At 39.3% G+C, this 22,064-nt stretch overlaps 1 protein-coding gene across 3 annotated transcripts in view; it reads right to left on the bottom strand.

Annotated features, from left to right (window-relative positions):
• Window positions 1-1,919: 1,919 nt before the first annotated feature.
• The window catches only part of LOC124137795 (clathrin heavy chain 1), a 39,692-nt gene continuing 19,547 nt past the window's right edge, over window positions 1,920-22,064 (bottom strand). For 2 of the 3 annotated variants that reach the window (XM_046504237.2, XM_046504236.2), the window contains exons 8-31: window positions 21,748-21,945; window positions 21,301-21,501; window positions 20,640-20,732; window positions 20,160-20,342; window positions 19,650-19,787; window positions 18,769-18,861; window positions 18,470-18,541; window positions 17,824-18,004; window positions 16,611-16,774; window positions 16,106-16,231; window positions 15,213-15,355; window positions 14,271-14,393; window positions 13,845-13,956; window positions 12,989-13,257; window positions 12,077-12,260; window positions 11,303-11,495; window positions 10,558-10,715; window positions 10,041-10,205; window positions 9,468-9,624; window positions 8,734-8,852; window positions 7,424-7,987; window positions 6,429-6,650; window positions 3,816-3,891; window positions 1,920-3,420 (exon numbers count right to left, since the gene is read on the bottom strand). In XM_046504237.2, the coding sequence (XP_046360193.1) occupies window positions 3,287-3,420; window positions 3,816-3,891; window positions 6,429-6,650; window positions 7,424-7,987; window positions 8,734-8,852; window positions 9,468-9,624; window positions 10,041-10,205; window positions 10,558-10,715; window positions 11,303-11,495; window positions 12,077-12,260; window positions 12,989-13,257; window positions 13,845-13,956; window positions 14,271-14,393; window positions 15,213-15,355; window positions 16,106-16,231; window positions 16,611-16,774; window positions 17,824-18,004; window positions 18,470-18,541; window positions 18,769-18,861; window positions 19,650-19,787; window positions 20,160-20,342; window positions 20,640-20,732; window positions 21,301-21,501; window positions 21,748-21,945 (4,068 nt within the window). In that variant the 3' untranslated portion in view covers window positions 1,920-3,286. Of the gene's footprint in view, window positions 3,421-3,815; window positions 3,892-5,737; window positions 5,861-6,428; window positions 6,651-7,423; window positions 7,988-8,733; window positions 8,853-9,467; window positions 9,625-10,040; window positions 10,206-10,557; window positions 10,716-11,302; window positions 11,496-12,076; window positions 12,261-12,988; window positions 13,258-13,844; window positions 13,957-14,270; window positions 14,394-15,212; window positions 15,356-16,105; window positions 16,232-16,610; window positions 16,775-17,823; window positions 18,005-18,469; window positions 18,542-18,768; window positions 18,862-19,649; window positions 19,788-20,159; window positions 20,343-20,639; window positions 20,733-21,300; window positions 21,502-21,747; window positions 21,946-22,064 lie in introns of those variants that run through there. The other variant, XM_048385364.1, reaches the window with a different exon arrangement.

Below are 22,064 nucleotides of genomic sequence, written 5' to 3' on the forward strand. Positions count from 1 at the left end.
ATAGCACATGACATGCATTTCAGTCAAAACCAGTGTACAGCAAAAAACCGTTTCCGATAAACTACAAAATGACAACAGTCTTTGACAAAAAATGACTTGATTGTCTGGTCCAGACTCGATTATTTACAGACCGCCGTCATATAGCAGGAATAATGCTGAGTGCGGCGTTAAACAACCAACCAAACCTTTACGTTTTGAAATACACTATGTACAAGTTCTACCAAACGTTCATCCTTCATATGAACACATCAGTCGACAGTCAATCGTGGTTCATACAGAACACTTAATTCAAAGCCCTGTCGAGGTTTTTACAATGCTTCAGTGTCATTTTCAAGGCTTTCTAAGTTTGGTTATTAGCCTCAGTCTGTCAATATATTTTTTTAAATCCAGCAAATTGTATATTAGTCGTAAAACCATACTATATACTAGTCGTAAGACCTAAAAAGCAGTATGAACATCACAAATCTTTCAAACAAGATTGATTTTCACAGCCAACAAATAAAAATATTAAATCTGTCCTGAATTCCTAGATGTTTGGCAAAGTGTCAAATCTATTTGTGTGATAAATTACACTTAAACATCCTTGGTACATAACTATTGGTTTTGTGTGTTTTAATACTTTTATTAAAAAGATTATGTCATTTTGTACAAATTCAAGGCTTTTCAAGCTATTTTAGTGATTTTCAAGGCTTTTCAAGGTTGACACTAAGAATCTAGGTTTTTCAAGAGGGACATTATAATTCAAGGCCTATTCAAGCCTGAATGAACCTTGTCAATATACACAGATGGCTTGAACACTTTATTAAAAAATAACATCTTCCCAGTTTTTGAAAATTTAGTTGAAAATCTCACGATTAATTACTTGTGGCCTAACAGGAACTCTGTAGCAGGCTTATGCACAGAAGGTAATACATATAGGGCCTTGCTCCCAATGTTTGTGTTTGGCATCTGGTGTTCCAAGTTATTTCAGCAATCCTAATGCTTCTGACAGTGTTGCTTTATGGCACAGTCAGCAATATTATAGCAGTATCACATCAACCAGTCTGGGTCAGGCTAATCAGTGGTCAAGGTCCAAGCATATTGTCAAGGTACATTGACATCCAATCTGCCAAGTTACACATTGTAACTGTGCCATGCTTATTTCAGTCAGAAAAGAGACCTTCTCCCTACAGCGTCCAACACAAGTTCACTTTGTCTTGATGCACTTGGTACACAGCTATTATTCAAATCAGATGAATGGCAAATTGCAATTATTTTTCACTATTTGTAGATCAAGCAACACAACTACAAGATACTTTTAATATACTGTTTGTCAATCCGCCTGGCGAGTCCAGTTAGAATTGGCCCTCAGCTTGAGGTATGAGGATCTTCAAGGATGATTTGATCGGACTCATCCGCCTAGTTGATGATGAGTCAGTTGGTTCCAGACAGTATGGGACATTTTTCATATTACTGATTAATTACAGGCCGCCATCATATGGCTGGAATATAGCTTAGTGCAGCATTAAACAACAAACAAACAAGCTGCCATGAGACCAATCATGAAAGTACTTCAATGATCATTGTGAAGTAATTGGACTTGTTTGCAACAAATGTTTAAGCAGAGGGTGTTCACAATCTTTGGACATATTTGATGTAGTTTGGAGAGTGAGAGTTTGATTTTACGCCGCTTTTAGCAATATACCAGCAATATCAGGGCAGGGGACACCAGAAATGGGCTTCACACATTGTACCCATGTCGGGAATCAAACCCCGGGTCTTCGGCGTGACGAGTGAACGCTTTAACCACTTGGCTACCTGGCCGCCCCTGTAGTTTGGTAAAACGGTAGGAAGTTCATGTCCATATGACAACTTTTGTTACAATTTGAATTATGCTTTTTTCCATTCTTGTGCTCACAGGCAAAACACAGAAGAGTATATATATTTATACATTATTTATTGATGACGTGTATCTGGTACATCTACAACATTTTCTAAGGGCAGTTTCCCCTAGATGATGTCAGACTTTTGAATTAATTCAGCTTCATGTTTGATAACAGGACGCAGGTCTATAGGAGAATGAATGTCACACTATTTTCATCTCTACCCTTCCAAAGTAGGGTTCAACATGATTTGCCTAATATAATAAAACCATTTTTAATAATAATATTAATAATAATACACATTGGTAACATGTAATAATAATGACATGAATATAACTGTATGTACCTTGATCACGTGGCTAGTTAAAAATCAGAATTATTTAGATTTTGTACATTGCAAAGAAACAACATAACCAACCAAACAAACGCATAACAAAGGACCTGTAATTAAGAAATACAGCCCGATGCATTCACAGTTCACAAATTGCATCGCTTGAAGCTCTGCACAGTTTAGTACTCAACAAAGCCGATTACTTACATATGTTTCAATTCTATAGATACATGCACAATATACATAGCCTACGATCTCCGTGACGACAGACTCCGGTAGGAACCTACAGTGGTGTCACTATGCAGTCGGTAGCCGCTTTACACCATGGAAACTGAATGCTAGACATTTGCCTCTAACTTTTACAGCTGCTTGCTTCCCCTGAACAGGCAGGAGGAGACAGGTATTCTAATTGCACAGAGTGACTATGACGTACATACGTATGCCCATATGCTAAATGGTTCATGGCACTACTCGACGTGGTAACTTCGCTCGCACTCGGCAGACACTCAGTGATCGACTGTTCCAACCATACAATACGAGGCAGTCCAATTAACAAGAACACACACGAATAGATTAACATCTAACTTCAATACTACCCAGTATTTGTCTAGAACCCTGACGTGTGGAAATATGCTTGAATGAAATCGGAAACAACTATGACCATCATCACGATGTAACAATAAATACTAATGGTTTCCAAGAGAGTGAATCAGGTCAGGAAAGAGTATCTTTAGGCAGCTCACATGGAGAGCCAAGGCTCCAAACAAATAGTAAAAAAAAAAGGAAAATTTGCAAACATCTGTATTTCATAAAGGAATGTGAATATGTTATGTATACAAGGGATTAAAATTTCATATCATTACACCAGTTGAGTTCTGATTCAGCTTATGACTTATGCTAGCAAGCCAGTAATCACATGATTCTAACGCTGATGCCTCCCTGTCGCAAGGATGGGTGGCGATACAGCCAAATGACACAAGTGCAGGCAGGTGGGAGCGTATATTACACTGCTCGACTCATGAGTGAATGGTGTGGTCCAGGGACTAGGCCAGACTGTCAGACAGGCAGTGATGAGGGCTGACTGACTGGCTGTCTACATGCTGTAGCCGAACGGCATTCCTGTTGGCATTGGTCCTGCACCGTATGCGCCACCGTAGCCAGGCTGGGGAGGAACAACACCAGGGGGGACAACTCCAGGGCCGGCTGTCAACATCAACTGAGGTTCAGCTGGAAGAGGATAAAAGCAGCATTGTAGACAGAACCTAGTTTTGTTGTCAGTAGGATCTTGTTTAATTGTGGAATGAATGTTACTTAACAGCGATCGGCAATATTCCTGCCATGTCATATCAGCGATAGAAAGTAACATTTTTAGTCCACTCGTCCTTATAATGATAACATATAGCTAACCCTTAAAAATGGCAAATTTCTACTAGCCCTTGTGATACCTGAACTATTGGGAAGTTGGCAAGGACTACAAGAATAGTGCCAATTTCTAATGCTGCATATCCAGACAGGAAACCTAATCGCTAAGACCATCTTAACTCCACACTTTAACAAACGTAAAATATTCTTAGCCCTTTTTTTACTTCGTAGTAAAGAGAGTGACAAGGGAGATAACTCACAGAACACAATGGGCCTCTCTTCAGCCTTCTGTTCCTCCTCACTCCTCACAGCCTCTGACTGCTCCAACTTGTCCACCTGAAACACAGAACACAGATGTCACCCACACACATCACAAGGCCTGCATGTCACACACACTCGGACACACACAGGTTATCATTCGGGAGCAGTTCAACAGCGTCATGTCGGATAAAAATCTTAATTCGTGTGTGTGGTGTGGTGTGGTGTGGTGTGGTATGGTGTGGTGTGTGTAGTTAACATGTCTGCAAATTTTCAATCAAAATCAACATTTTCTGGGGTTCTTCAGTTCTAAGTCAATAAAGAACACTTATGATGATATTTTTTACTAAAAAAAACCCCAAAATAAAAAAAACAATCCCTATTGTTGGAATAAGATTTCATACGAAAGGATGTCATTTGAAAAAACTTTATTGAATTGATCTACAGCTTGTGCTAACATGCAGTAGTACTATGATATGTATGTTTCCTGAAACCTCTTTGAGGATGTCATCCTTTAAAATGAAGTGTGTGGTGGGTTGTATCGCAAAACACAAGAATAAAGTTCTTCATCCGACATCAAACTTTAAAACTGCTCCAACATATATCCCACAATAAGGCTTCTTCCATCTCTGCCCTACATACACGAAGAAGATAGCCCTGACATAGTATCTCCAACTGTTGTGCCTGGGTAGAATTTAACATGGCAAGTCTCAACTTAGAAGTGAAAACACACAAACTATGAACTTCTAGTACCTCAAACAAGACCAATAAACCTACAAACAAAAAAGGCTTGTGGGTTTGGGGCTACTGCTATTTCTATCCAGTGCTGATTTCAATCACTGATGAAGTCGGGGGTGGATTTTATATAGGAGTGGGGCAGTCCATGCTCATATTGGTCTGGGCTCACATAGGGCTAGGCTAGGGTTAAAACGAATGTGGGTGGAGAGAACCTGCTGACTGGAAGGTACTCATATTTTGTCTCATCACACATTCCAACATTAAACTGTTTGTTACAGCATCAGATAGGACTTTTTATGATTATTACTTGTGAAAAATAATACAAAGAAAGCTTATTCAAACTGACCTCATATTTTGTATGTAACCGAAAACAAAAACAATGCTTTGTTTCATCTCAAATATGAACACTCTGTTCCAAATGTCTTGGTGAATTAATACAAATGTTTTTTTTAAAGATGTATTAGGAGTACACACAGCAAAAAGTGTCCATCAATTCCTAAATTTGTATGGCAACCAAACTTCAAATGTGTTGCATAAAAACCACTGCACAGACTTTGAAAAGTGGTGAAGCAAGAATTGGTGTAAGTATATGTTAGGATGACATAGAGCCAAGTAGATAAGCTATGCACTTTTGTTTAATATTCTTTTTCGTTTCTTGGGGTAGGGAGGGTTAGGCTACTTCACAAAAACTTTCAGATTGTAAAAACTATATAACAAAAAGCACTTTCTGCGCAATGACTGAATTCAGTCAAAATATTCTTTATCAAATTAACTATATATTGATAAGGTTCGAAAATAAACCCAGTGCAAAAGAGCTACACTAGAAGATTGAAAGGAGTTCAAAACTACTTAAGGCAAAACCTAGACTGACCACATATTATTTGAACTGTATTGTTGATCAGTGAAAAGAAAAATCCCTTTCAACACCCCATGCAAAACTGTCACCATCGTTCTCATAACTCAAGCTGTGTGCATTTCAGTTGTGGCAACAAAGGAGGATAAATGCACATTTAAGGTTAACTCAAATTCAACTAAAAAAAGCACAATCATTCCAATCGGCTAAAAAAATGCCACATATAGGGACAGTGAAAATGCATGGGGTGTGTCTGGGATCCCTACTACCACCAGCAGAAGAGGACTTGGGAACACCCTAATATTCTTCGCCCTTAGACTGAAAAAGATGTGACTTCCTTCACAAGAATTAAATACAATGTTCAGCCCGTCCAAAATAGGTGACAAGATAAAACTGCACTAGACAGCAGAGCCTTGAGCTGAAACAACTTCTTACCTTCACAACTAGACTGTTGACCTGAAAGCAGGGAGCAACTTCAACATGGGAAACAGGGGGACTTATGCTTGATGGCACCTAGCTTATTTGACATTCATTCTCATCTCTTTCAGATAAAATATGGAAAAACAAAATGCAATCCAATCTCAACTTGCTTTGGTCATGTTTTTCATATTTGCAAGTCCAAATAATTATTAAAGCTGAAATTTTTTCTCATGTAAAAAAACCCAAGAATATATCAATCATTTTGCAAACAATGTCTTGTGGATCTGGAACTAATTCAGAGTGAAATTGTCTAGATAAATGAGCATTGTTGTTTTGTGTAGAAAAACACAAGTTCCCCACAAAATGCCAAGAAGATGTTTCTGGATAAACACAGTCTAACCAGATCTCAGGGTACTCATACAGTGGGACAAAATTGAATCACATGTGATAAAAAACAATGGCCTAAACAAATATGTAATTTCAGAGGGTAAAACTAAAAACCAAAGAGTTCAGATTTGAAGAAAATAAGCATAGAAGTATGCAGTGTAGTTGAGATTGCATTGCTAGAATCCTATACTGTGTAGAAGTCGGTGTGCAGACCCACCTTGCCAATGTATTCTCTCATGACCTGGATCATGTATGGCATGGCGAAGTCCATGATGTTGTGTCGCCATGCAAGCTCCAGGATAACATCAGGCCGCAGAAGGTCATAGCACTGGAACAGACATGCAGCAAAGCACTCGTTGTTTTGACTCTCCAGAAACCAGGCGATCAGGTCCTCTGCGATATCCACTTGTCTTGACTCTCCTGCATACATCATAGCATCCTGAAACAAGGGAACAGTTTGGTCACCAAGTCACATCTATGCCTGTCAATAATGTAAGGGAAATATCTGAAGATTGTAGTCTGTCAGTAATCAAGTCTTGATACACAAGCTTATGGTTTGCAACTATCCATAAGCAGGGAACAATGGCAAACCAGTAACAAGAGAAAGTTGGTCTTGATGACAACCCTCTATTTGTACTGGTCATTGCTTAAACTGACTTTCATTCAGTTGCCCTTATAACATTGGGTACCAGTAAGCAATGTAACCTGGCTTTCACGTTGGCATGTGAGCACTGACACAAACTTGTCTGAAGCTGAGCCTGGTTTACAGTCAAGCCATATCTTAACCACTGGACTATTCTTCCTCAAATTTATTCAAACTGTCAGTGTCTAGGACTTCATAGCCCTTATGGCAACCCCGCACCAGTAAAATTGAGGAAGGCATGATTACATGTACAAACAAAAATGAACGTCTAGTCATGAAGAGTGTTGTATTTATATCTCTAGTCAGCACTATTCAAGCTACACAAATCGTTCTGTAAATAAATAAATCTGGACCAGGCACACCAGTGAATAGCAACAAATGCAAAGATCCATGCTGTCTGTGTACGAAGACGAACTATCAGCAAGTACAAACAAGCTGCGGACCTGATTGTAGTCAGACAAGCATGGGGTGCTTGCCACCCATGGCCTTGGAATCCTCATCGAACTGTTTCAATCAGCAAGTGAGCGAGGCTACCGTGGCTTCCATAAACTTAAAGTCTGATATCTTACCTTGAACAGTTTATCCTTTTTGCAAAGATCAACAGACTGCTTCCACCTGTTGTTGCCTTTGTACAAATAGGCTGCTATTCTCCTGAATTCAATCAACTCATGCTTCTCTAGACGCTGGGCCAGCGAGATGTTGTCAAAGTTTTCATACGCATCAATAGATGCCCGAAGTCCCTGGTAGTCCTCCTCCTCAATAAACAGGTTGTTGAGTGCCTCGTTAATGGCCTTGTTGTTATTTTTCTGAACAGACCGCAGGTAAGGCTTGACGAGCGGGATCTGGTTAGCCTTGGCGAAGAAGTTGACTGACCGTGTGTGGTCAAGTCTGGGTGTTAGAACCAGGAGCAGGTCATTAAGCAACATTGGTTTATAGTCCAGGTAGAACTGAATAGCTTTGTAATACAGCTCTATGTTTGCAACTTTGGTGACAATATCCTTGAACTGACTTTCTCTCCAGGCTTCTGTAGGATGGGCCATCATTGTTAGGATTGCATTGTCAAACTCTTCATACTTGTCATACAGGAACACCAACTCGGACCACAAATGAGCCTGCTCAGCTGCTCGCAAAACCTGTAATCAACATCACATGAATAAAGCATACTTCTAAATAAATTATAAATTACACTCTCCAGGCACATGGTCTACCATTAGAGCACGGAGGCGGTCCCGTACAATGGAGAGTGAGTGAGTGAGTGAGTATGGTTTTACGCCGCTTTTAGCAATATTCCAGCAACATCACGGCGGGGGACACCAGAAATGGGCTTCACACATTGTACCCATGTCGGGAATCGAACCTGGGTCTTCGGCGTGACGAGCTAACGCTTTAACCACTAGGCTACCCGACCGCCCCCGTACAATGGAGAAGTCCCATGTTTCAATGTTACAGCCAGAACAATTGAACTGACCTCTTTGACTCAAACCAAATGATAAAACTATTGTGACACTTAGTTTGAAAACCCTGAGAACATGGATGATACTGTTTCCAATGCAATCGTATGGATTGAAAGTGCCAGATTAATGAAACAAGGATTTAGAGTAATGTTTCTTCAAACAAACTTTAGATACATCCAACAAAATCATCCCAATAATATGGTTTGTCGACTAACAGGGTCATGATTTCTTATCACTCAAGTAACACTATTGTTCATTCGATATTATTTTTATATATGCACATACTGTATATGCCAACTTACTTCTATATAGCTAAAGTCAAATACATCTTTCAATATTTGTATATCATACAGCTTCATACTTTTCCACAGACTTCTCTATATGTTAACTGTATTTGTCAAGTAGTCATATCTAAGTATCCTCACCTTTGGAATGTTGACCCTGGACCAGAAGAGCTCTAGATGTTCTCTCATCTTCTCAGGCTTATACTTGGAATACAATATTGCTAACTCTGTGAACATACCCATGTGTGCTCTCTCCAAACCTGCAAACATAAACACTTCCTCTTAGAATAACATAGAAAATCAGCAGTGTGCATGTTGAGATTTGTTTCTATTTCAGGCTATTATTTCTTTCAAATTATATATAACATAGGCAGGCTAATTGTGCATATCAAGAGGATGGACAAGCATGAGCATGTGAATCTTGTTTAAGCCTTGGGATATGTTATTTCACTTATATCACAACTGGCTGAAAATAACAGACTGGCCAGACAGTCTACCAGTTCACTGCATGAGCTACGACCCAGAGATAGGGGTACCATGAACACAATGGAACTACCCTGGTAACCCAATCCTGATGTTACTTGGTAGTTACAACACATAAATTGTACTGAGGACCTATTCTGCAGAACAATCCCAAGGTTTCAAGCCAACGGATATGTTAAGGCCAATGATTTTGTTAGTCTGTGGTTCAACGCAGTACACAGCAATATTCCAGCTATATGATGGTGACTTGTAAATAACCAAGTCTGGGACAGACAATTCAGTGATTGATATAGAGCAACTGACAATTTCGATTCATATGGTTGCCTCTTGTCTGACTTATTCTAATGTGGAATCCCCACAGGGTTCAAGGTCAATGAAGGGCAAGGACTTACCTAAAGCTGCCTCTAAGAGGGAAATAAGTTCTTCAAAGTATCCTCTGTCTTGGTAATAGTTGATAAGTTCTTCTAATTCATCTGCATGTACAACTATGTGCAGTCCACACATCTGAGCTAACCTAAACTCCTCATTGTCTACACAAGCAAAGCACACCTGGAAAACAAGACACATAAACAGTTTATGGATATATTGCTGCTAAACATGCTAGTACGAATTAACCATTCAGTTAGAACTGTCAATGTCAAAAATCAGTGATTCAACATCCACAGATTGATTACAATTTGATGGGGTGAAAGAAAGTCAAAATATTTAGGGGCTCTTTAGTCTTGTGTAAATCCACTTGCCAAAAATATATTACCTCAATTTTAAAGATACCAGCTTTAGTATTTGAACCAAAGGACACACACACACACACACACACAAATATCAAATTTAACTTGACAAGGGTCCTTTGACATTCATTAATAATTTCATTTCTTAATTTTGAACACTGACTTTGGCGTTTGGGGCATCTGTAATACTTTAACCCATTTTGGGAAAATTAGTTCGCAACAAGAGTGTTAACCAACCTCCTTCCATGTTTTCGTGCTGTTGGCTTTCCTAGCCCCGTCAACAGCTCCTTGGTATTCTCCCAAGTGGACGAGAGTGATGGCCAGTCGGGCATAGTTGGACACATTGTTGTATAATAATTTAGCAGCTTCGTACATCTTGTCATCAAAGCATCGGTCTGCAACCTAATTAGAGAAAAGGGATTCAATGCAAATTCTTTCTCCTAGCACATCCAAAATGAGTTGGAAGCAAGGAAATTTTACTACTATGACCAAAGGTCATTTTGGAAGAAAACCTGGGATTCCAAGCCCATTACAAGCAGCAGTCTGTGCCAAAATTTTGAGTCTTCTAGCCCAAACTTGTATTTTGGTATTATCTCCAGTACATAATAGTCTTAGTATATGGACTAGTCCTAGTTGATCTTACTTAAAGAGGTTTTACTAAACAGGTGCAGATCCTGGGTTTGGGATGCAATTACGTACAATTGAGACTCCTTACTGGGCCCTTTTATAATGTATTTTGATACTATTTTCTTACCTGAGTGACATTAGCATGGTTGGGTCCAGAGATGAACTCTTCCATGTCTGCAAACCTGTTGGTCTTGGCGAAAGCATATACTAGCTCTGTTTCTACGTATGTTTCTCTGGCCTTCTTGCGGGCCATTTGAAGGAATTTAACCAGGTCCTCCCAGTTGTCTGAAAAGATCAAAATGTCATAAGCACCGGAAATATCTTGAAAATCCATGAAACAACTTCAACACATCAATGTAGCATAAGCACAAAGACAAAATTCTCAAAATGATTTGAAGGAAAGAGTGAATCGTGTAACTGAGTAAATAGGGTCTAGAGCTTAAACAGCAAACATCACCACATGTCAGCTTAGCGTACGAAGAAAGCGCAAGATGGTTACTTTATTATTATGGTATTATACATTTATAAACTCCAGGTATCCAGATACCAGTAGCTGCTCAAATGCGGTTTTATTTGTTCCACGACCAGTGGATCATGCTCAACCCCCCTTGGAGTATACAACACAAGCTGCCTACGGGTGCCAATTGGCTTTTACATAAACCTCACATATCGAGTACCCATTCCCTGCTGGGTGAACAGAGGCTTATTTGAAGTAGGTCACATGACTTTGGTTAGTAAATAAAAAATCAGAGTGAATCACAGGATCCTGGCACACCCAAGGGACACAACTCCAGAATAGAAAATTATGGAGCCTCAGACAACTTGGCCTCCCAGCTTCCCGAGGTATTAAATGAAAGTAGAGTGTTACTCACTGCTCTGACTGGCCACTTGTACCACCTCCATGTATTGTGAGGGGTCATCAGCCTTGATGAAGGAGTCAATTGCTTCCTTCACCATGCCTTTGTTCAGCTGGGCGCGACCCAGTTGGGTCCACACAGCAGGGTCGTTACATCGCTCAGCAAATTCATATGCCCGGTCAAGGTTGTTCACATTGTCTATCAAGACCTGCAAATCAATATGTAGATTCTTAATTCTCTTGTCAACTTAAACATTTGATGCAGCTATGGCATAACAGATTAACCATATAGAAATATGAAAGAATCAGGTGTTCTTTAACTTCTTTTGAGTAGTATATAAAAAGTCAAAGTTTACACAGTTCAAGTTTGACACTTCACTTCACAGCAATATATCCAATATTTTTTAAATCAAACACTGCCATCTTGTTCCACTATATTATCTCACTACATGGTATATGAAAGTGATTGCATCTGGGGTAAAGCTGCTTTGAATAGTATTTCAGATATATCACAGCATTTCAGCTTGAAGTGGGAGGAAAGCCCGATGTGACACAGGTCTTAGACATTTACCACTTAAGTGAAACAAACAAGCATGGGTTGGTGCTGTCAAACCCAGTAACATCATCAGAGCAAATCTTGTATTCAAACCTACATGCATGGTCTGTCACACCAAAGGGATGCAATTGGACACAGCAAATTGCAGTGCCTCAGACGACCAGGCCACCCATGCTCCCACACAGTAGACACTGAGGTTACTACAAATGTTGGTACGATGAGGAGACAACTTACAGAGATGGCTGATGTGTTGACTTCAAACTTTTTGAAAATGGCGAAAGCTTCTTCATATAACTCATTACTTATGGCGATATTGGCAATGTCTGGTGCATCATAGTTATCAAGACGGTTGATGTACTCCATCACACGAGTACGGTCAGCTTTGATTGCGGTCAGAATCAGCAAATTTTGTAGGTTCCTGAAAAATCAGAGATTACAGTAAGTAATCATTCACGTTTAACATATGGCATCATGTGCTGATTCAGCAAAGTAACTATATCAACTGTCATTTATTATGTATGTACTAGTCTTACAAAGAGTACAATACAAAGGTCAAACTGTCAGTAATTACAAGGGATAGACATAAGAGAAGAGAAGCCTGTGTTTGTAATCACTGTTATCATGTACACCTTACAAACCCTGGTTATGTTGTGAACAAATCAGACACTATCATCTCATTTTTTCATATTTTGTTGAATATGAAGCATATTAACTAACACAGATGTACACATTATTCTGGACCTTTTGTGTGTGTTTCCTTTATTCCGGCAGTATAAATTCGACATATAATCTGCAGCTAAGGTGTATACATCCCCAGAAAGGCAAATATCAGTATAGTGTTAAGTTTTTCAAGCAACATTATAGTCGGACTTCACAAACTACTCATGTGGGTAATCCAAATTTTCCTTCCGTTGTATGACTGAACCATTATCTTTTCAATCTGACTAACCCCAACAAAATACTAAGAGAGCGGTGTTTGAATTTATGGGAGATCCTTAGGTTTGCTCTTGTAGTATTTGAGTCTGGGAATTCTCAAAACTTTGAACTTTTGGCATTAGGGTTATGACAAGGACCTCTTGACTTATAAGCTCAATTTGAACACTGAACAGCCAAACTATTTCTCAACACAAACATGCTAGCACCTACCTGTGGTCACTGAACACTGAGCTCTCCAGCACGATCTTCTCCAGTAGTTCAATGAGTTCATTGGGCAGGTCAGCGGTCATGAAGGCCTTGACAGTGATGGAGATCTCCTCTGGGTCCTGTGTCTCAGACAGTGCAGTCTGCACCACCTGGTCAATGAGTTGGCGCCGGTACTCATTGGTCTCCTGTAGTACCTCAGCCCACAACTCAACATCCTTTCTCCTAACAAGGTATCTTGCCTCACTCTTGAACAGCGAGTTCTCGTTGCACACCTAGAAAATAAACTTCTTGTTAGCACCTACATGTCTAAAGAAGCTTACATCATTGTCAGATTTTGATCAGACTTTATTGAATACTGTCAGCTAACGGTACAAGACAAATTCAATAAGACGAACTTATTAAACTTACATCCTATTCCTATATAAAGAGGTGAATAACAATGTAACAGCAAAGCCTGAACTTGTATATCAAAGACTGACTTGAATTAACCACCTTCCTGAAAATTTCCTGTTTCGACTCAAATACTACCATGAACTTGTATGTCTCAGTTTGAAGCAGTTTGAACAAGTTTATGCATGTGTTGGGTTCTTATGATTAATTCCAAAGATATGAAGGTTTATATAAGGGTGAGCTTTACAGAAGAACCCTGATGATGCAGATATGAAATACGGATGGACAGACAGACCAGATGATGACTTTATTCCCCTGCATAATATGCCGGGGGTATAACAATTACCGAATTTCAAGATTTACAAAGCATGGTTACAGTGTCGTCCCTGATTTGTCTGGAAATCGCGTTCCAACTTAATTAGGTGTGGACTAAGTGGGTATAGCAAGTACAGCAAGCAAGAATAGATACCTTGATGAGTTCCTGATCACACTGTCCCCTCTCGTATGCAACACAGGCCAAGTGAGGATCTCTCTTCTCACAGTACTTTCCTACGACAACACTGTCATAGAACTGGTTCTCTCTGTAAGTAAACACTCTCATTACAATGGATCACCAATGTGTCATCAATGCATGTCTTGAGAATCCCTGGTCAAAATTGCTTCTCTTTAGCATTTTTTAAACAGCTTAACATACATAAGATATGGGGGTGTGCACATCAAATATGCATATCACAATATGACACTGAACATACTTGCACATATTAATCTCTATCAGTTTTCAAACTTATATTTCATACTTTTGCGAAAATGACAACTTGGGCTAACTTTACTTTACCATCATCAAAAAGCATAGCACTAAATCTGACTAAACTATGTAAGCCAGGAGTACACATACCTGAGGAACCTCTCTGGGTTATTATTGCTATCAATGTAGATTTTAGCTAGAGCATTATGTGTTGCAGGCTCGTTCACTCCCTCGTGTACTCTTGTTTCTAGCCATGGCAGCAGCAACTTCAATCTGAAGGAGAACACTGCAGATAAGTAACAAGTCATACCAAACACATTTTTCTTTCATAATCATTAGTTAAGGCTATAAATAAAATAGTCTTGGTTCTCAGGCACCGCGAGCATCATCATAAAGTTTGGCACACTTTCCGTTTTTATTTCCAGGAAAGTACTGTAGTCCAGTATTTTACTCATCAAGGAGTACATTTATGTAGGGAGGCCCTTTCCCAAGCTGATTGTACACAACTGTTTATTTGGTTACATACCATTTTGAAGAAGAGAAGAGAAGAGAAGGAAAAAAAGAAAAAGAAGAAAATAATCACCGTCCACCCCATATTTTCAAAAGCCACTGCCTGAGAACCACTTCTTTTAAATATTTTTTAAGCCACACAGGCACAAAACATCCATCTTAACAATTAAAGTGTTAGAAATGCTGGATAGAAGAAAGGCTGCTTCTCTTTTCTGTAATGTTATAAATAGAGGATTTGAGTCCTCAGATCCACACACAATTGCCAGAAGCTTTTGGGATCTCTGCCTAATGATGGACTCAAAAAGCATCAATATGCACATGTTATTATGAACAAAGATCCATTCCATCGGGGTACGATAACACACAATCAACCAAGTCCTTGAACCTGATCACCCGATCCATTTAGCCACATCATATGACAAGCATGCTCACGGGGACCAATTCTAACTTGGAATCCCATGTGGGTCTTCTTGGTTAAATAATCATGGAATACATTTATTTGATAATAGTTCTGTTCTAAGTGTCATGAGGCAAAAATCGCTCAATCAACAGTTTTAAATTCTATCCTATGGCAAGCCTTACCTGTTTCTGTTTTCCACCTCAGCCACAAGCTCATCAGTGGAGAACTGCCCCTTGACCACCATGATAAGTTGTTTGATGACATCCTCGCCACAGTCTACGTCCAGCAGACCTCCCACCACGACAGGGAGTCGAGCTGGGTTCACCTAGAGAGAGACATCACAGTGATGAAATATTAAATTCATGTTTAAGGAAGGGTAAATGCATCTGAAAATTATACAAGAAAGGAAATAAATTCTTATTTTCCCAGAATGATGCTGATCTGCATACCTTGTTATATTCATGACTAAATCAATAACAGATTGCAATCACACTGAAACCTTATTTACTAAAACATGTGGGCATTGAAACATGAAAAATGAAAATTCTGCTTGTCCCATAATCTGCTTGTTCTTGTTGTTTGTTTAACACCACACTCAGCAATATTCCAGCTACATGACAGTCTGTAAATAATCAAGTCCAGACCAGACAATCCAGTGATTGACATGACCATCGACCTACACATACAGGATAAGATGACATGCATCAACCAAGTCAGTTAGCCTGATCACCTACAACAAGTATTGGCTGTTAAAGACCAATTTTAACCAAGATCTTCTCCAGGTGCTTGCCCTCTAAAGCTACATGGTCTTACATGACATATATACATAGCTAAAGGAGTTAATGACGCTTCACTGTACATGTTCAACATCTGGAAGGTCATAGCTTCCATAATTAATCTGAAGGCATATAAATAATAACACAAAAGTTGGGAGTAAAAGATTCATCACAATACAATACATCCATGCAAACTAAATCTATTTTGCTTTCAATCAAATTAAACACTCAGCAATTGGCCTTGGAATCTACTTCTTTATCACAAAACTGTATGTTGCATGTGTTTCTGCAAGGCTCACCTTCTGTACATAGATTTCAATATACTTCTGTAAGCTGTTTCTGTACAGGTAGAGAACCAGGTCATGTACAAAGTCGAACCTGTCACACACAATGATCAGTGGCAGTTGATCAGTCAGCTTGGCCTCCTGGAAACAACAATGATAGGTCAGTAACAGGCTCTCCTAATTCTGTGTACTAGACAGGTTTTACTTGTTTTATTTCCAGTCATCATTGACAAACACCTAAAACTTATTCCAATGACCCTATGGGATTCTATGTGTCTAGACCCATCATAAATAATCGTCATCCATTATAAATTTAAGCATGCTGAAACATTTCACTGGAACAATGAAGTTCACCATCACTGCAATGACTCTAAAGGTGAAAAATGTTATCATACAGGCTTGGTTCTCATTGGTTTGTCATACCAAGATGTTTTTGAGGTTTCTGAGAGGTTTACTGCTGTAGACCCCCAGTTGAGGTAGCAACATCATCAAGCTTCCTTCACCACGCATTCAGCCTTACCTTAAGGAAGTTTTTGACCCGCTCAGGGTCATAGCAGTTGCTCTCCCTACAAATTCTCTCCACTTCTTTGATTTGCCCGGTCTTGCAGGCAGCCTGGATGTATTTAAAGTGAACATCAGCATCCTGGCTGAAGTTCACGATGGATCCCAGGAAGTAGAAAAGTCCTGCAAACACAAGAAAATAGTTGTTAAATCAATGACACTTACAGTAACAGGTAGTCAACAAGTGGAACAGTAACAGCTTGACAACTAGTAGAACAGTTCCATTAATTCCTTTCTTAGATTAGAGCTACCATTCTGCACATTTCAGATAAAAATATTCAATTATGCAGTGTGTAGGATCTCGAATGAAACATTTTGCCTATGGAAACAAAAGTCTGTCTGAGATGTCATTATTCTAGGAGTCACAGATGTCCTTCAAATAACAATTTGCGGGACACAAGTCTGCAGTTCCAGAATATCAGTTTCCTTCACATTCGAAAACATTCCTTTATACATTCAAAACTGTATCATTTATTCAAAGTCAGTAACATTTCCAGAATTCCAGGATCAAAAGAACTTTGTGAATGACATCAAACTTGGTCCATAACTAGAAAATTAGACAATTCATTGTACCTTTACAGGGGTAGATACTAACATTTTCAGTCCACTAGTCCTTACAATGATAACATATAGCAAAACCCTTAAAAATAGCAAATTTCTACTAGTGCTTATGATACCTTAACTATTTGCCAGTTTGTCAAGGACTACAGGACTAGTGCCAATTTCTAACGCTGTCTTTAGATCAAATACTCTTTTCAAAGTTTTTAAACAACACTGACATATTTCAGTTAGGTTATCTGCTAATGTAAAGTGTAGGATCTCGAATGAAACATTTTGCCTATGGAAGCAAAAGTCTGTCTGAGGTCTCATTCCTCTAGGAGTCACAGATGTCCTTCAAACAACAATTTGCAGGACACAAATCTGCAATTCCAGATAATCAGGTTCCTTCACATTTGTAAACATTCACTGACTTCATGATATTGACCCTGACAACAGTAGTTCAATGACTTTCAGACAACACCTGACTGATCCCTCTGGCTTGTGCAAACCCTGTACACCTCTCAACTCAAAACTGTAGGTGTCATACAGGAATAACAGCTCAACTCTTAAACAATAAACACTTAAGTTCTGAGTATTTAGTTACCAATAACAAGTACAGTACAAGGACTTACCTTCGAAACTTTTGTAAGACTCGAAGACTTCAATAAGACTTTGTGTGCTAAGCTGCTCATGATACTTGGATGCGATCTGGACACAGACCTGCAGGTTCTGCCGGATGTTGGCTGTCAGCATGGCCTTGATACACTCAAGCGAATCCTCCACAGACAGTGAGCCGAAGTAGTTCACCAGCCACTGCAGAACAGTACACGTATTAATACAGGAACACTGCAATCTCATACAATGAAAGTCACTGTTATATTTCCTAATTCTAACACTGACCACCTGATTCAACACTTAACGACAAGCAATAGATACGGACCAATTGTAACCCAAGTCCATTGACATATGACAGTTTGTGAGTAAGGTAACAGTGGATCGATATTGTTTTCCCTAGCAGCATCAAGCATAGTCAATAGAACAAGAACGAACTTCTTAGCAGCTGTTCTTACACTACAAAATAACACGGTATGATTTTCACAAAACGTGTAACAATATTCCAACCATGTTATAAGTAGAAGGCATCAAGAAAGGGCTTTACACATTGTACCAATGTGGGGAATAGAACAAAGTTCTTCAGCATGACAAGCATGATAAACCACATATGTCACCCTCCTAATTGGAATCTAGATGGATACGCAGCTATACAGTAAGTCTTACCTCAGGGTTGAGAAGATGGGTGTGTACAACAGCTCTCTTGATGTCATACAAGTCTGTGTAGTGCTCCAGGGCCTGCAGACAAAACATCAACACTATCATTATACACAAACTGGGGTATGTTTCTGTGAAGACATTATAATGTGATGTATAAAAATCTCACCCGGGTGTCTTTGGATATCAAAACACAAATCGATAAAAGTTTAAAACTCTCATCTCAGCCAAGCGATACCTCCTATGGCACCTCCAATGGATGACATATTTTTATTCGAAATTACTGTATTATTCCATGGAACACTCACCCGCTGCAGGAGACCTGCTTTCTCACAGAGCTGGGCGATGTGTGCTTTGTCGTAGTGTGTGAACATCTGGTTACCTAGGATGGCATCAGCAACCTGCAAAATATGCAAAACAGGACTAACTGTCAGCTCTTAGACCTATCCAGACAAGGCAAAAAGTGAACAGGGTTCATTTATACCCCTAACTTTGATTCCAACAAATTTCTAAGTGAAAAAGGCAATATCTTCTAAGAAAATCCACCTCTACTATTGGCATAGAAACTGCAGCCCCAATTTCAAAAGGATCCATGAAGTAGGTTTTAAGTTATAGGTTGCACAAATGTTGAAACAAAATCTTATCAGTTCAAAACATGAAAAAAATCTTCTTTTTTTCAGAAATACACACATCAAATTAAACTTTGCAATGAACCTCTTCTATTACTATGTAAACTGTTCCCTAAATTTGAAAGAATCCATGCAGTAGTTTTTAAATTATAGGTCACACAAATGTATAAGTAAAACAATTCTAAGTAAAAATAAAAACAAAAAAAACCTATATTTTATCAGAAAATCCAAACAATGAAATCAAACTTTGCACTGTATTAAGGTATAAAAAGTGTTTACCAAGTTTGAAAAGAATCTATGTAGTTGTTTTCAAGTCATAGGTCGAACAAAAAAATGTCCTCGCTCGGAAGGATGGACAGAATTCCTTAGTATAACTCAAGGCACTCAACAGAGGAGATACCAAACTAAAATAAAATGAAGAACAATATCAGCATAAAGAATTAACACTAGCCCTGTGGTTTAAATAAAATTATCAATGGTTAAGGATCTATAGAACTACACCAAAAAATAAGTGTCCTATACATCAAAGAACTAGACTGCAATAGGTTTGCTATAAGTACCTGTGGTGCAGACATTAGGTTCATCTCCAGCAGCCTGGTCTGTAGGGGACCTTCCGATGGCCGGTTGTTCTTGAGGGCGTCAAGCAGGAAGGATGTACATTGCTGGATCAGGTTGAACTCCATGAATACATCCACGATCTGAAACATATAGTGTAATGTTGCAGCACAAGAAAGTGATAAGTTCTCACATGTAGAACCTTCTCTGTATGTTTCCTAAATAATCAGGAATCCACATTTAATTATCATCTGCAGTGAAGAGCGAGTGAGTGAAAATCAAAAATGATTTTGGCATTATTTCAGACATATAGTGAGTTTAGTGATGAAATGTCTTCGGTTTTGAAAAATGTGTCAGAAGTTAACAAGCTCAACATGGAGTTAATGATACGCTGTGACATTATTACATATTTAACCAACCATTAATGGTATTTGCATCATATCAACAAAGCCAGGACCAGTGATATTGTTACACCGATGGAAAGTTCTTAAAGAGTGTCATTTCTGTGTTCTTACTTGATTGAGGTCAGCAAGGGGTTCGTCATCCTGCACCATCATCTGTGCAAACTGCAGGCCCTGCTCGGGGTTGATGCGCATGATGTTACGCAGGAGGAAGATGTAGTCGGGTGTGAAGTTCACCTTCTTCGAGTACAAGATGATCTTCTGGAACTGACCGGTCTCCGCAAAACATTGTATCACCTGGAAGCAACCAACACCATGAACCAAGGTACATCCTGAGTACTTTATACTTAAACATAAATTCACATTAATATTTATGGGTTAAGTGAAAACGACGGCCAGAAGGCAGAAAATAAAGCACCAGGTGTGCCTATATTACTCAGAAAAGGAGGATCACTTGTTTTTATCTACAGTCAATCGCCTGTGTCTCTGGTTATTTGAAATATTGCTTTATTGAACATTTACCGGAAACAAACAACTGAAAGATGTTCTTTTATCATTATTTTGTGTCATGAATGTGATAATGTCCTCACAAACCTTGTTTGGAACATTGGCTCTCAGGTAGACAGACAGGGCAAGTGTTGGGTCAGCCTGCTTCACCAGATCACCAAGCTCCTCGCTGCTCTCAAGCTGGAAACAGAACACTTATTTTACATTGACATCAGACAGGCAGTTGCTCATTATTCAGATCGGACTAGTCGTCATCCAATAATGCCTTTTCCAAGCTACTATGTGCAAATTATTGATATACTTTCCAGGGAGATATTTTAGTAGGTTGGAGATGGTATCTTCCTCACGAGTGAGGGCATGAGGAAGGCTATTTGTTTTCTCATTTTGAGTGAATTTTAGTTAATGGTGCAGTTCATGCTGTATTATGACCTGTAAATAATTTGGACCAGACGAACAAGAGGTTGATAACATGTACAATGATCTACAAGGTCCACAACAAGCAATCTGCCAACATACATTGTTTATATGTTGTTTAAGGCTGCACTCAGCAATATTTCAATATAATAAATGTAATCGAGTCCGGACCGGACACTACAGTGATCAATAATGTGAGTAACAATCCATGCCATCAACCAAGTCACTGAGTCTGACCATCCTATTCTTATGACCAGCATACTCCTGAGGTCCTATTCTAACCCAGAATTCCCACAGGGGCAAATAAATATTAAAAAGCTAAAGCTGTACGCACCTTCTCCTCTTTGAGCCATTTCTCCAGGAGTTGTTTGCGTCCCTGCTGCAGCACAGGTCTACACAGTTCCAGAGACTCGTACTTGTTGAGCTGCCCCTTGTCCAGCAGGATACCGAAGTACTGCAGGAGAGGGGAGGTGGCGCCAGGCTGAGAGGGAACCTGCTGGAAACGCTGGATTGTCTGGGGTGTTCGCAGGATGCCCTAGATAGAAACAAGTACAGTCAGTTTCTGGTAGACAACTTTTGTCAATTACTTTTACCAGAAAAGAGACAGGAAATGAAGACAGGTAAAAATTAACATGCACATTGAAACCCATTTTCTCTGGATTATACAGCTCACAGTAAAACCTTTAAAAAATATATTTAGGGACTACCAAATCAAAATAATAACACATTTGTAAAACCTATCTGTTTAAATAATCTATAGACAAAACAAAGCTTCAATTACCTTGGGTGCACTAGCAGCAACTTTAGCAGCTTCTGAGTACTGTGCATTCTGAAAGAGGTTGTTGAATTTCCTGACAAACAAGTCCTCGGCTCCGGGCAGGTTGCTGCGCGATGACACCTTGAGAGCCAGGTCTGGGTTCTGCAGGGTGGTGTTGATGTACTGCACGATGTTGTCCTCCTCCACACTGACCGACAGCACCTGACACCAAACACATCACAGTTACACAACCATGTGAGACACATCTTAGTGCAATACATAGCGACCAATTCTGCCCCTAATGAAAAAATTCATTTGAGAATGTTTACTGATCTAGACAT

Source organism: Haliotis rufescens, unplaced genomic scaffold, assembly GCF_023055435.1.
Source record: "Haliotis rufescens isolate VD_foot unplaced genomic scaffold, xgHalRufe1.0.p SCAF_57, whole genome shotgun sequence".
Classification (NCBI taxonomy): Eukaryota; Metazoa; Mollusca; class Gastropoda; order Lepetellida; family Haliotidae; genus Haliotis; species Haliotis rufescens.